The sequence below is a fragment of the Periophthalmus magnuspinnatus genome, chromosome 7 (genome assembly GCF_009829125.3).
Source record: "Periophthalmus magnuspinnatus isolate fPerMag1 chromosome 7, fPerMag1.2.pri, whole genome shotgun sequence".
In the NCBI taxonomy this organism is placed as follows: Eukaryota; Metazoa; Chordata; class Actinopteri; order Gobiiformes; family Gobiidae; genus Periophthalmus; species Periophthalmus magnuspinnatus.
In genome coordinates, this window is record NC_047132.1 from 30,656,315 (window position 1) to 30,670,965 (window position 14,651).

Here is a 14,651-nt window from a genome sequence, read left to right on the forward strand (position 1 = left end):
TTTATTCAAGTCACTTATTTAGTCCTGTTTATTCAAATACAGGCCAGGTGTTTTTGATTACGATGGCGAGCTGAGACCAGAACCTACGGCTTCATCATCCTACGGGTCTGGTAGGAGGCTGACACAGCTCCACTCTTTCTATCTTTTGCTGACTTTTTAACTGCCAATGGACACTATTCTAATGAACAATACAAATGGATACTAAGCAAAGACATACTCTCAAATACTGAAAAGTCAGTAATAAGTGGACACCACCTGTACGGAGTACTTCCTTTAATTTTTTTTCCTTTTGTTGCAACCAACTAGAACTTAAAGTGCACTTACCTATCACATCTTACCGGTTCAAATCTGCAGACTGTAAATATTCAGGGTTTTCATTATTGTTGTCATTATTATTACTATTTTGTGTTTTGCTATTTTTGTTTCTGTAAATATTATTTTGTAATATAATTCACTTCAATATACAGTACCAGCACCCCACATAATTCCTGCCTCCTGCATTTCTTACTACACCAGCTCCAGCAGTCGAATCTCAATCTACTGATCTCAGTCAAACTCAGCCCAATTCACACAGTAACTTTTCTTTTTATTAATAATTAATAAATATAAGTTAACACGCAAATACATGCTACATATATCATATATACATATATATTCCATATACATACACATAGACACTTTCAAAATTCAACTCAAATGCCAGATTACAAAGTACCAGTTTGTAACAGAAAGAAAAATACACCAATGATGGTAAGGAAACAATAGGCATAAGGTGGAACCAAAACTGAAAGTGCAGGATGACTTTATATTTAAACTGACCTCTCTCTGTATGAAATGTCCCAACGAACGATTATGGTTTACCCTTTTTATCACGATTAACAATATTATTGTTCCATCCCACGCAGTCTGTAACGTATTTATTTTATGATGTAGACAAGTTTAGGTTATTTTCTATGATTTTGTGCATATAGTTATGATGCTTTTTATCGCTGAAGTGTTTGTGGTAAATCTGCGGTTACAGTCTGCAGGTCCCGTGTGGCCATCTTACCACCTTGTTTTATTTGAAAATTTTGAAAATTCCCACTGTTTGAGAGCACACATCTCTACGCATTAAGAGTATAAAAACAGCCGGGGAAATAAACCACATAAATTCCACTGTATCACTGAAATATTGCGATTTAATATTGTATCAAAAACTATGATTTAAATGGCCTATTATGATGTTTATTCATCACAAACAGACCTGGAGTTGTGTTTTGTTTCATTCGCACATGTTTAACACACAAACCCTGTATATTTAGGCTGTGTTCTTCTCTCAAACTGAAAACACTCTGTTCCACCTTGTGATGTCATCATGTGGTAATACAGGAAGTGCTCCACTGTGTTTTTAAACTCCACACACCTTCACTAGAATCATTTGGATCATTTCAGCCCTGGAACTGCCCATTTCTACTGAACTAAAGGTAAAAGGAGGAGTTAACTTGAAAACTAGCACTTCATGACATTACAAGGTGGAACAGAGCGTTTTGAGCTTTGGAGATGTTACAGACAAATAATGAAGTGTTACTTAAACGTGTAAGAATGAAACACATGTTTGTGTGTGGGAGGAGTCAGGTGAGGGGAAAGTCGAGGGGAGGAGCCAGGTGAGGTGTTCACATATGCCAACTGGTAAAAAAAAATCTAATAAAGGTACAGGTGGTAGCTTTACTAAACAAATGTATCTTTATTTCGAAACTTTGACTTTCTTAAATGAAATTAATGCTTCACCTTCTGGTTCTTTACCTGGGCACTTTAAACTATGGCTTTGTGCAGGATACTTAATCAAAATGGCCTCAGAATAGCTCTAATCTGTTAAGTGAGATGTTTGAATAGGTTACCATGACAACATCACGCACCGATTGTTATCAAATGTGGTTTCCACAGGTATTCTCCGAGTATTTCAGGTATGTGGTCACTTAGTCCACTAGGATTTGATGCTCTTAGTCCAAAAGTGTGCTAGTTACTTACTAGTACTTCTGTGTCAAAATAATCTGTAAACTCTTCTGTTTCCTGTATTCTGTTAATGTCCGTCATTGTGTCCCATGAGTGAAGTCGACTCATCACGGGGAGTTTGACCGGCCAGTCTCAGCACAAAACCTTTTTAAAAATCTTTATCTTTGTCTTTTAGCAAAAATTAAGTCTATTTTATCTTTTTTGGATTTTGAGCGCGTGATGCTTTTATTTCCTCTCGTTTGGGCGACTGCAATGCACTTTATATAGGAATTAACCAAAATGCACTTTATCACTTGCAGTTAGTCCAAAACGCTGCTGCCCGACTTTTAACAGGAAATAAAACACATGAACACATCGCTCCAATTCTTTCGTGTTTGCACTGGCTCCCACTTCAGTTTAGAATTGATTTTAAGATTTTATTGTTTGTTTTTAAAGCTTTGAATGGACTGACCCCAGATTACATCTCGGACCTCATCCAAATTTATACTCCGGCGCGCACTGAGGTCCGAGGGCCAGCTCCAGCTCATGGTGCCTAAGACAAGACTTAAAACCAAGAGACAGAGCCTTTTCTGTGGAATGTTCTGACTCCTCACGTCAAAACAGCTCCACTGTGGAGAGTTTTAAGTCTCGTCTTAAGACCCACTTTTACTCTCTGGCTTTTAACTCTGAGTTGTATGGTCCTCTGTGTCTCTGTTGTCTTTTATTGATTTTGTTCCTCTTGATTTTATTGTTTTAGCTCAATTGTTTTATTGCTTTTATATACATATTTATTTAAATTTTGCTTACTTGACCAGTTATTTTTATTTATATTTTATTTGTGCAGCACTTTGGAAACTGCATTTGTTTGTGAAATGTGCTATAGAAATAAAGTGGATTGGATTGGATTTTTTTTTTTCAGACAACTGTAGTTCACATAAAAAATAGTGTTAAAAAATGGAAAAATGCATCAAGGTTTACCTAAAATAAATTAAAAAAAAGTCAAATTTCAATCTTCTCAGGTGAGTATTTTTGTTCTGTTTATAAATGAACACATCAACTAAACTGCAGTAAAATCTATTATACTGACCACCCTCGCACCTATTTCTCTGTAACCTTTTGATTTGACTGACAGATTTTAAAGGGCCTGTACGTGATTTTTTAACCATGATTTAAAATTGATTGAGTCATATTGTTGTTTCCACACAGTTCTCATCAGCCTCTACCTTTCAATTTTGAACACTCTTGAAAAGACGCCATGAGAATCAAATGTGTGGCATAGAATCAGACAGTTGTTTCCCATGATTCTTTGCAAACATGTTTCTGATTTAATGAAAACAAGGGGTCCTGTCATACCCAACAAAATGCTTTATAAAATGCCTTGATTATATCTTCATTCTCCTCCAATAAAGGACATTTTCTCTACTAGAAGAAATAAAACTCGTGTGCCTGCCTTCTAAGTTGATACTTTATTATGCACTGAAGTATTTGTACACATAACTTTCAATATTTCATCGATGTTCAGTACAGTTTGAACAGCAGGTGGCCACTGAACGTGTTGTGCCGATGGTGGTTGTCATAAAGTTGTGTGTTCGCGGGCAAAGTGACGTACACCGTATCCCCAACCTCCAGGATCAGTGTGACCGCGTTGCCCGCAGTCCCCGCCCCATACGACTGGGTCTCATGGGCCATCAACACAGCTTCTCCGTTCTTCTTCAGGTAGGCTTCTGCTGAGGTTGGCCTATTGTTAAGCGCAAAAAACACAAAATGGTAGGCTCCTTTGACTGGGGCAGTGAATATGCCTGAAAGAGAACAGCATTACAAAGCCATAAGTGAGTTTAAGTGATTTTAACGTCATTTAAGGTGAATTTACCTGTGATTGAGTTGTAGGCATTTCCAACGTTTGTGAACACGTGTTTATAGACCAGAGTCGTCTCTACATTGTAAGGTCCTAAAGTCTGACTGTCCGCTGAGTTCAGCAGCGTCGCAGAGAAGGCCACTGAAAGAAACAAACCTTTGGTAAAAATAATATTTATTTAAAGCAGACATACTGTGCTTGTGTGTGTGAAATTGTTAAAATCTACGACACCGATGAATCTGTCGTAATCCTGGGTTGAGCGGACCAAATAGTGCAGGACTCGGGAAAGTTTTACAGTGTTTATTTGCAGTTTGTGAATCTAAATACAAGTTGATCAGTTCATTAGGCAGGGAACAGGAGACGGGGTGCAGGCCGGGATCCAGGACGGAGCGGGGAGCAGAGCGGGAGCCAGAGTCCGGGAACGTGGGGTGCGTAGACAGACAGGACAAAAGGACTAAAAGGACTTAATAAAAAAAAGTCCAGTGACGTCTGTTAGAAAACTGCGGTGCCCAATAGGAGCCGACGCCGCAGTAACCATCACAACAAAGAGTCGATACCTCCGATGGACAGCTGCACATCACACTAGCGAGCGGGGGATTTTTTTTTTCCATTTTCATTTGCGACGCTGCCGAACCCAACATGTGCCATGGAGTAAGAAAATTCAGCTGAAGAAGGAAATGTGTACGTCACAGTGGAGCGTACTGGTGACGGTGGAAACGATTTGCATTATGGCATCTTGAAAATAAATGTCAAGAGGGTAAATGGTGAAGGGAACTACACAGTCTGGCCAAAAAAAAACAGGTTGCTACCAAAAAAAAGGTCACACACTCTAATATTTGGTTGTTCCGCCTTTAGCTTTGCGTCACACATTCGCTGTGGTATTGTTTCGATTTCACTCTTTCACAATTTGAGCCTGATGAATCCTGGCATTATCTATTGATGGAATAACCTGGTCATTCAGTATATTCAGGTGTCAGCTGACCTCATTCTTTGAGCACAGACCTAGACCTGACTCGTATCTCTTGTATCTATTTGCTTAGTTAAATCCAGGTGGCAACTTTTTTTTTGGCCAGGCAGTGTAACTGTAACATGATTAAAAGCTCTGAAAAGTCAATTTTACACAATAGTTCAGCTTTAATGAAACCCACAATTGAAGAAAAAACAACAACAAACTAATAATAAAATGAAAAATCAAAGTAGAATTAGGACTTTGCCCCAGTGGGTTCAACTATCTCAAATGAGAAACCTGTTAACTGCATCAACAAGAAAACACATCGAAACAAACATTCTGACGTTTACCTTTGTTTTCAGTTTGGCAATTCTCAATCATCGATCTCAAGGTTTGTAACTCAGTCTGGACGTCAAGTGTTGGGCCCCCCTGAACCGAGAGGAGAGAAGCGAGCGCCACCAGCAGAAAGACACACGTGTGGTCCATGGTTGACTCAAAAGATCTGTGCTTCATCCTGTTTTTACATAAAGTACATGTACATGACGAGCAGCTGTGGTGTTTGCAAAAGGACAAATCCAGAGGTCAGAGTACACATCTTTATTTAATCTTTATTTCAACACTCACTGATCAGTTCATTCTAGAATAAACATTTCCCAGTAGAAATGATTCCTGTAAGTGTGACCCAGACACTCATTTTACTGAATTTTGTTCAACAGAAACAATTGAAATGATTATTCTTTTTATTTGTATATTTCTGTTGCTCAAATTATGAATGTGTTGAAAATAAACCCTCAGACTTCACAGCAGGTCATAGACAATAATTAAAAAATACTTTTACTCTTCAGTCCAGTTAAAAAATGTACTAAAGTAGAAAGTACATTACTTAACTACAGAACTAGTACTTTTTCTTTGTTACATTATCTCTGTCTTATTTTTTGCTTGGCACAGAATTACTTTTGTCAGTGTTTTACTTATTTCTTTGCACAGTTGGAACAGGATTTGGTCACTGTCCTGTTTGATCTGCACATACTCTGTTTCCACTCAGACGTTTCATTTGTTTTTTACTGAGTGTGGAGCTTCAGGCTCTTTAGTTCATCATTGAAAACACATTAAATTCTGTTTTTTGCCTGTGTTCAGCTCAATGTCAGAACTTTGGGATTCTTTTTTTGTATGTTTTTCTTTGTTTGGCATCATAAAAGTATTTTAAACCTGTTACTGATGTTATATGTATAGATTATATAAAGAAATAAAAACCCCAGGATGACGTAAGGCTCAGTGCAGCAGCTACAGAAACAACTGTTTCCTGTTCACTGATGCATGGCACTTGTCCATCCATCCATTTTCTTCTGCTTTATCTGGAGCCGGGTCGTGGAGGCAGCAGCTTCAGCAGGGACGTCCAGACTTCCCTCTCCACACACACACGTCCTCCAGCTCTTCCGGGAGAATCCTGAGGAGTTCCCAGGCCAGCCCAGAGACATAGTCCCTCCAGCGTGCCCTGGGTCTTCCCCGGGGCCTCCTCCCGGTGGGACGTGCCCCGAACACCTCCCTAGGGAGGCGTCCAGGAGGCGTCCAGAATAGATGCCCGAGCACCGTCTAACAGCAGCGTATCTCTGACCTTGACATTTAGCACAGATCACCTGTCTGCTGCAGCTCTTTTTCCAACTTCATTGCTCTTGTTTTGTGACAAAAATCCATTTTATGTTTGTATGTTATCAATAGTCTGGGACAGTGGCAAAAATCTGTGAGCTGTATTTTGAGTGATGTAACTATATTAGCATTGTCTCTTATCACTTATTGCGTTGGCTTGGCAACTTTACAAAGTTTTTTCACCTTCTTCTCTGAAAGCAACTGTGAAGCATCCGGTGAAGTCCTTTTTCAGATTCTAAAACAAATACCCTGGTTGTAGCTCTTTAATTTGTTGTTGATTGTTCCGACAGCATTCGCAGAAAGAATTCCTTTGGTTTCTTCCCCTGGACATGTCACTGGTTCATCAGATATTTTGTTAAAAAATGTAAAAATTATTTAAAAGTCTTGGTTTACTTAAAAGAAAATGAGGTAAAATGATTAAAAAGTAAACAAAGTAAAGAAGGAAGCAACAGGAGCAAGCACAGAGTCAGCTCTCTTCAGAAGAAGGAAGCAAGAAACATCTGAAGTCTTCAGCCGACCTCAACACCAGTGGAACACACATTTTTGTGAATGGACACTGGATGCTAATATTACATAATAGACTGTTGAAGTCATGTGACACACCTCACGACCATTAACATGATACATGACACAATGTGCAGATTACAATAAAAATGGATCATGTGCAAAAAAAGCAAACACTAATAGTGTTTGTAAATGTTTGACACATGTCGGTGCATTCACGTCTAGACACAATGTGTTACACTGATGTTACAGATGTAGATTGTATTTTGGTGATTTGCATTTCTTCAGTTTTTAACTGCAAAGACAAGTTGATTGTTCCATTGTGAACAGCAGGTGACCACTGAATGTGTTGTGATGGTTCATATTGTCTTTAAGTCTGCGTGTTGCAGGTAAAGTGACATACACCACATCTCCAGCCTCCAGGAGCAGTGTGACCGCATTGCTCGCTGTGCCGTGTCCAGACGGCTGGTCCTCATGGGCCATAAACACGCCGTGCCCATTCTTCTTCAGATACACATCTGCAGGGATGCCTCCCATGGACAGTGCAAAGATCAGAAAATGGTAGACTCCTCTGACCGGAGCAGTGAATATGCCTAAAGGAGATTGAACAGCATCACAAAGACGAGACTTGTTTAGGATTATTTATCTGTCTGTGGATTATTTACCTGTCTGTGGATTATTTACCTGTCTGTGGATTGTAAACGTTCCCAAAGTTTGAGACGACATATTTATAGACAATAGTAGTGTCTACGTTGAAAGGTCCAAGAGCCTTTTCTCCTGAATCCAGTAACGCAGAAGAAAAGGCCACTTTCCCGACTGGAACAGACAAAAAACATTTGGTATAAAACAGACACTTCTTTTCATCTGTGGCTAATTGACATTAACATTAAACATTATATTTCTGTATCAAAGGACTGTTTTTACTGAGACTATGTTTGGATATTCTTTGTGGAGTTTCATGGACAGAGTATCTAGACTGGACTAGAGTAAAAGTAAGAAATGCATCATTTTTGTTGAATGCTGGGATTGTGTATTTACTGTGATCTGAATTTGTTCATCTTTTTGTTTGTTTTGCAGTGTTGAAATACACTACCAGTCAAAAGTTTGGATACAGCCTCTCATTCAGTGTTTTCTTTATTTTTACTACTTTCTACATTTTATATCCACACAGAAGACATCAGATATATGAAGCAAGATTTATGGAGCTTGATACACGTGACGTCTTCTGTGTGTATCAAATGTAGAAAGTAGTTAAAAATAAAATAAAAATACAGAAACATTGAGAGGGTGAGTCCAAACCTTTGTCTGGTGGTGTAGGACAACATGCTTTGACATTTGTACCTGTCCTGTCTCGAGTCAGAGCCTCCACTTTACTGTCAGTGACGGTGGAGCTGCTCTTCAGAGCCGTCAGTTCAGCCGCATGAGCTGTTTATCAAACAGTTTATCAAAAGGAGGTTCATTGAACAGTAATGGAATAATGTTGGCTACATTTCTGTGTTAAAGAAAAATCATTTTGGAAACAAACCTTGTATATTTTCTTTCATTTGTTGCAGTTGTTGCATTAGAGCATCAACTTGTCTCAGTTGGAGTGCGTGAGCTTCAGGTCAAATGAACAGTTCAAACAGAAGCAGAAAAGGGTCTCACTTTGAAATGACATTGAATTCACAAACATAGGAGGTACTTTCATGTAAAATATAAGTTCTCCATTTAATAGTAGATTGCTGAGTTTTTAATTTTAATTTTAAATCATTATTACCCTGGCTTTGTGCCTGCTGCTGCTTCGTCTTCACTCTCTGTTCAGCCAGTTCAGCGCTCATCCTCCTGACCTCGGCGTTGATGTCACACATCTGCTGCAGTGATTTTGATGTAGTTTCTGATGTGGAGGTTCCTTCAGCTGAGAGGAGAGAACGGATCAGCAGCAGCAGAAAGAGCCCAGTGTTTCCCATGATGCTCTGTGTAATTCAGGGCTGTGTTCTGTCTAAAATAACGTGAGCAGTGAAAATGGGTGATAAGATTGATCATTGTCTCAGATAAAACTGTTATAAAACTGTCTGTTAATCTTTGTATATTTCTGGAAACCTATAATCCACAGAGTGACCGTAGAATCGCCTGGTTTCTCAGCACATTAAAAATGTTGAATATATTCAGTCTAAAATAATTTGATTTACCTTATTTTAAATTCATGTCCTTATTCTTTATTTTAACATAGTTTATATGTACTACACTGTTATAAGTTGCACCAAACCACTGAAACTTCAGTTTGTGATTTTTTCATTGACAACAGCAAAAAAAAAACAACAAACCAACAAGACCTGAAGCTTCATATCCTTTTCCTTTAACCAAACAATAAAACGTATCCAGGTCCAGAGACGCTCATAGCAGCTCAGTGCTGTCCATTTACTCACTGATCTGTGGATGGACAAAGCTTAAGTTTTAAACTTTGTTAATAGTTAAACTCTTGTTATAATTAAAACACAATGAATATTTAACCAGTTGTCATAAGTGTTGTGTATCACTTATTACAAAAGGCTTTTTTTGCTTAAACATAGACTGTATAAAGAAGTGGACTGAGTGTGACGTCGCCCACAGTGTTTCACTTTTCTGCAGCTAAAACCTGGACCATTCTTTCTGAAGATGTGAGACAGACCTCGACTTTGACAATGTTTAAATCCAGACTCAGACGGTTTTGTTTATCTGTGAATGTGACTGAAAGGGGTTTATTCTGCCTCTTCTGTTTTAATGTTCATTTTATGGTGAATATTTATGTTTGATTTGTTGTATTGTGGTTTTAATTCCTTTCTTATTCTGTAAAGCACTTTGAAATACTTTGTGGACCAATTGTGCTGTACAAATAAACTTGCCTTATCTTGCCTATAGAAAAAACTTCATTGTACAAAAAGAAAAAACTATATTTCTTTTCTCAAAATCTGAAAATGTGAATGTCCCTGTTTGACCTGGAACATCTATTGTAGGAAACAAGTCTGGGTTAAAAATAATGTGAGCAGTGGAAATGGGTAAATTGGTAGATCATTGTCTTATTTAAAACTGTCCATCTTTTTACATTTGTGGAAACCTTTAGTCCAGAGAGAAATACTTTTGCCTTTTAGTCTTTGAATACACTTTTCTGTGATATTTTTTCCTTTTTTTTTTGCTCCAATATCTGTACTTTTACTCAAAACTGTGTTCTTCTGCTTCTTCCTCCACTGTTAAAAGTGCGTACATGCAGAAAAACACTTGCAGGACTTTTTCCTGCAGATGTTTGGCGGCTAATGCTAGCTAGGTCTGTTTCTATAGTAACGGCTCATTAGGAGGCGGTTTGATAGTGTCTGTGATTAAAGCGCTTGTTGGGAGAGGATTAGCCCGGCGGTGGGGAGCGAGGAGCTGTCACTGATCGAACTGGAGGTGGAAAATGTCCAGAGAAGAACCGGTTTAAAAGGCCCGTGTGGTGAGACCGGGGGCTAATGGTCATGTTTAAAGTCTGGATCAGCCCCATGTGCAAAACGCCACCGTGCTCCAGACTCATACAGACTTCATACAGAGACGTCGACATGTCCGTGGCTCTTAACGTGGTGAGGAAATTCTAACACGACCCTTTAACGTCCTGTCACCACGTGCTGTTATTTTAAAAGCGTTTATTTGTGTAAGCTGACGTCTTCTTCCACAAGCCTGGTAGCAGCAAAGCCGAGCAAAAAAATAATACTAGTCCTGACTCCTGCACAAATACGAGACTCTGGTGGTGGATCCGTCTCTGCGGTTTATTTGGAGCAGAGGAGATCTCATGTCCACGTGTGATTTAGAAGGAAATGTCCTCACTCTCACCTCACCGACGCTGTGCCACCTTATTCCTGTTCGATTTTATTGGTTCCATTTCAAACATTTTTCTAGCTTGACGCCGTCTTCTTGATATAAACTGACTTTGGCAAGACTGGGATTACAGCTGTACATGTAAACGTTGTAAATTAGCTGATTTATGCTGTGTTTCTGAGTATGAAACTGATATTTACGTGTGTTACTGTTGTATATGTTTATGCCTGTGTTGTACGAGGGTCAAAGGTCACCAGATAAGTGTTGGTTTTCTTGTATCGCGTCATTGTGAGTGTTGTGAGGCTGACCTTGGTCCAGCATTGATCTAATGAACATCTGCTTTGGCTGCGCTGCTGCACATACGCACTGTGCTTTTAATATATAAATAAATACAAAAAAATCATTGGCTAAACTGCCTGAAAAATCGAAACAAGCAGAACTCAGGGATAAGATATAAACGATACAGTAATAGAAAAGTTGTGTTGCCTGGTTGTGTCGAGATTTGTTGTTTTTTTTGTGTGTTCTGTGCTGTCTTTCCCCTCCCGTCTGTGTTTGTGTCTGTGGGTGGAGCTGGGCGGAGACTCTAGCACCACCTCCACACACCTGCTTCTGATCGAGCTGCACCTGTGAGCACAAAAGGACTGAGAATCCGACACTCTGGGCCGGATCGTCTCGTCTTGTCGTCTCCCGGTATTTCCACAGGTCGTCCTTCATGTTCAGTTTTTTCCCACTCCTTGGAGCCTCTCTGCACCTCCGTCTCCGACTCAGCTCTCCACGTCCGCTACGAACACCTCAGCCTCTGACCCCCGCGACCCACGACCTGCTCCGAGACGACTGCCGACGACACCGCTCCCACCTGTCCGCTCTGTCTCCATTCACATTCATGTAAATAAACTTTGTTCTAACTTTTACCCGAGTCTGAATCTTTGGTCCCTCCGTCAGTTTTTACGACAGGTGGGTTTGAACTTCAACCGCAAGTTCAGGAGTCGAAGAAGCATTTTACTCAATGAAACTGTCTCGGGCGACAAAGGTGATGGCACCGTCCCTTTAATGCCTCTGTCTTAGCTGGGCCCGTCCCTTTAATGGTTCTGTCTGTAGCTGGCCCGTCCCTTTAATGGTTCTGTCTGTAGCTGGGCCCGTCCCTTTAATGGTTCTGTCTGTAGCTGGCCCATCCCTTTAATGCTTCTGTCTGTTTCTGTCTGTAGATGACCCCGTCCCTTTAATGCCTCTGTCTTAGCTGGGCCCGTGCCTTTAATGCCTCTGTCTGTAGCTGGGCCCGTCCCTTTAATGGTTCTGTCTGTAGCTGGCCCATCCCTTTAATGCTTCTGTCTGTTTCTGTCTGTAGATGACCCTGTCCCTTTAATGCCTCTGTCTGTAGATGACCACGTCCCTTTAATGCTTCTGTCTGTGGATGACCCCGTCCCTTTAATGCCTCTGTCTGTAGTTGGCCCATCCCTTTAATGCCTCTGTCTGTAGTTGGCCCGTCCCTTTAATGCTTCTGTCTGTTTCTGTCTGTAGATGACCCTGTCCCTTTAATGCCTCTGTCTGTAGATGACCCCGTCCCTTTAATGCTTCTGTCTGTGGATGACCCCGTCCCTTTAATGCCTCTGTCTGTAGTTGGCCCATCCCTTTAATGCCTCTGTCTGTAGTTGGCCCGTCCCTTTAATGCTTCTGTCTGTTTCTGTCTGTAGATGACCCCGTCCCTTTAATGCCTCTGTCTTAGCTGGGCCCGTGCCTTTAATGGTTCTGTCTGTAGCTGGCCCATCCCTTTAATGCCTCTGTCTGTAGTTGGCCCGTCCCTTTAATGCCTCTGTCTGTAGATGACCCCATCCCTTTAATGCTTCTGTCTGTTTCTGTCTGTAGATGACCCCGTCCCTTTAACGCTCCTGTCTGTAGATGACCCCGTCCCTTTAACGCTCCTGTCTGTAAATCCGCTGTGAGACGTTTTGTCCTGGGGCAAACTGGGCTGCACTGGGGTCTTTGCACTAATTGCATTTTTCCTTGTCATTTTTGAGAGTAGTGGTTTTCACACAGTCTGCGCTCCGCCCCCACTCGCGCCACAGTGCAGTGTCACCCTGCCAGTGTGTAACGCAGGGCCCGGGGCGGCTCTGGCCTCACGTGTCCCCTCCTGTCTCACATTCTCCATGGCTTCAACCTTCACAACCAGAGGAGGCTCTTTATAGTATGTTTCATGTTTCAATAAAGAGGTTTATTTTTAGTATTTTTCTATTTTAACGTTCGCTTCACTCAAATGAAGCTAATCGAGGCTAACGAGATGGAGATCTGTCGTGATTTCTGCCAGTCCTGCCCCTTTTTGCACCTCCCCACTCCCTCCTGTGTCCGAGCCTGAAGCTGGGAGGAGATTTTTGGCTCCTCCCGTGCACACCTGGGGCTAATCACCAATCGACCACACCCGGGAAGGATAAGAGGAGCCAGGACCTGACACCCAGCGCCAGATCGTCCGCGTATCTTTGTGGTACTCCTCGCTTGGCTCAGTTCTTGTTTTTGCGCTCTTTTGGGTTTTACTTACTGGATATTCTTGCTCCTCACCAGATCCCGCTCCCTGGACCCGTTCTCCCGTTTCCCACCCTGCTCTTCCCCACCGGTACTGTCCGCCCTGTCTCAGACCCTGCTCCTCACGCTCTCACCTTGGACCACGGCGCTCTCCCCGATTCACCGTTTGATCTACTGTCGTTTTGCACTTCTGTTGTAAATAAACACTATCAAACTATTCCGCGGGTTCTGTCCTTTTGGTCCCTCTTGCCCGTCGTTACGAGCCAATCAGGAGCAAGGCTGATGAACGTAACGCCCCTCCCTGTCCTTTCCCACCCGCACCGCAGATATGTCAGGGAGCGGGCGCTTAGCAACACTGTCAATCAAACTTGTTGCTAACACTAGTGGGAGCAACATCTGGGAAAGAAGGCGCCTGATTTGTCTGTTATTAATGTTCATATCTTGAGTTACGGACACAATAGCGTAACAAAAACACCGGGATAACGTAGAGCGGGTTGATACGAACAATTTGCAATGGAAAGTGAACTGGAGCCAGAGTCAATAGAGCCGGAAACGTGCTTATGCTAACTTCCTGATTTGGAATGTGGCGGCTAGCAGGTTAGCCATGTCCTTAGGAGATGCAGAGCTGTGGAATGAGACAATTGGGACTCAAATGATTTTAAATGCAATATTACTGAAGAATTGCTCCACTCCCAAATAACCCAATCTGAGTGCCAAGTGTTTTTTAATGTGCCAGCAATAACTCTTTGCTAATCTTCCGTTTGTTTTGTATATGGAGAAACTAACGCTTAAGTGAGCAGCAGTTTGCAGTTTACTCAGCGTTGGAAGCGTAATCCAGACTTTTACTCATGCAGCCCACTGTTTCTCCAGTCGAAGTCCAAGTATTATTTAAGTAGAAGTTAAAATCGGGTGATCAGACGTCCCGATTGACCCGGGACAGCCCCAGTTTTGAGCCCAGTGTCCTCTGTCCCAGCAGATTTACCCCACAGACTGTATAGAAATGGACATAGCTGCTTCATTTGACTGGAGCCGAACACTATGTCTGACGTCACGTTCTTTACACCGTCTATCATTTATCCAAAAACGAAGTGATTTGCCCCAGTTTTGCAATAGCCCCAGGTGTCCCTATTTGTGTCCAATTTGATCCCCGCCAACAGTAAAGACGGGAATATTTTGTCTTATGTCGAGAAAAAAATGCACCGACACAAGTCCCTCTTCTTCTGACTGACACAAGTGAGTCGAAAATGGACAACGTTACACTCTCTTTTCACTATTTTATTTATAACAGCCGACCCGGGTGTGTCAGATTTTCGGGATTCAAATCTGGTCTCCCAAAACTAAAGTATGACGTTAAAACCTGCTCTGAAAGCGACAATATCTTCAAAATATGACTAGTAAATGTAACGA

General features: G+C 41.3%; 2 protein-coding genes across 2 annotated transcripts; both read right to left on the minus strand.

The window, feature by feature from the left end:
* Positions 1–3,489: 3,489 nt before the first annotated feature.
* LOC117373063 (complement C1q tumor necrosis factor-related protein 3-like) lies at positions 3,490–6,443 on the minus strand. The gene is made up of 3 exons (XM_033968919.1): positions 6,413–6,443; positions 3,842–3,967; positions 3,490–3,770 (listed from the first exon to the last, which is right to left on the minus strand). The coding sequence occupies exons 1-3, from the start codon at positions 6,441–6,443 to the stop codon at positions 3,490–3,492; spliced, it is 438 nt and encodes a 145-aa protein (XP_033824810.1).
* Positions 6,444–7,217: 774 nt separating this feature from the next.
* Positions 7,218–8,349, minus strand: LOC117373064 (complement C1q-like protein 2; the record flags this gene model as incomplete). Its single annotated transcript, XM_033968920.2, has 3 exons — positions 7,218–7,519; positions 7,611–7,742; positions 8,268–8,349. Coding segments are annotated over 3 exons (516 nt in total), but the record flags the coding sequence as incomplete, so codon positions are not given.
* Between the last annotated feature and the right edge of the window lie 6,302 nt (positions 8,350–14,651).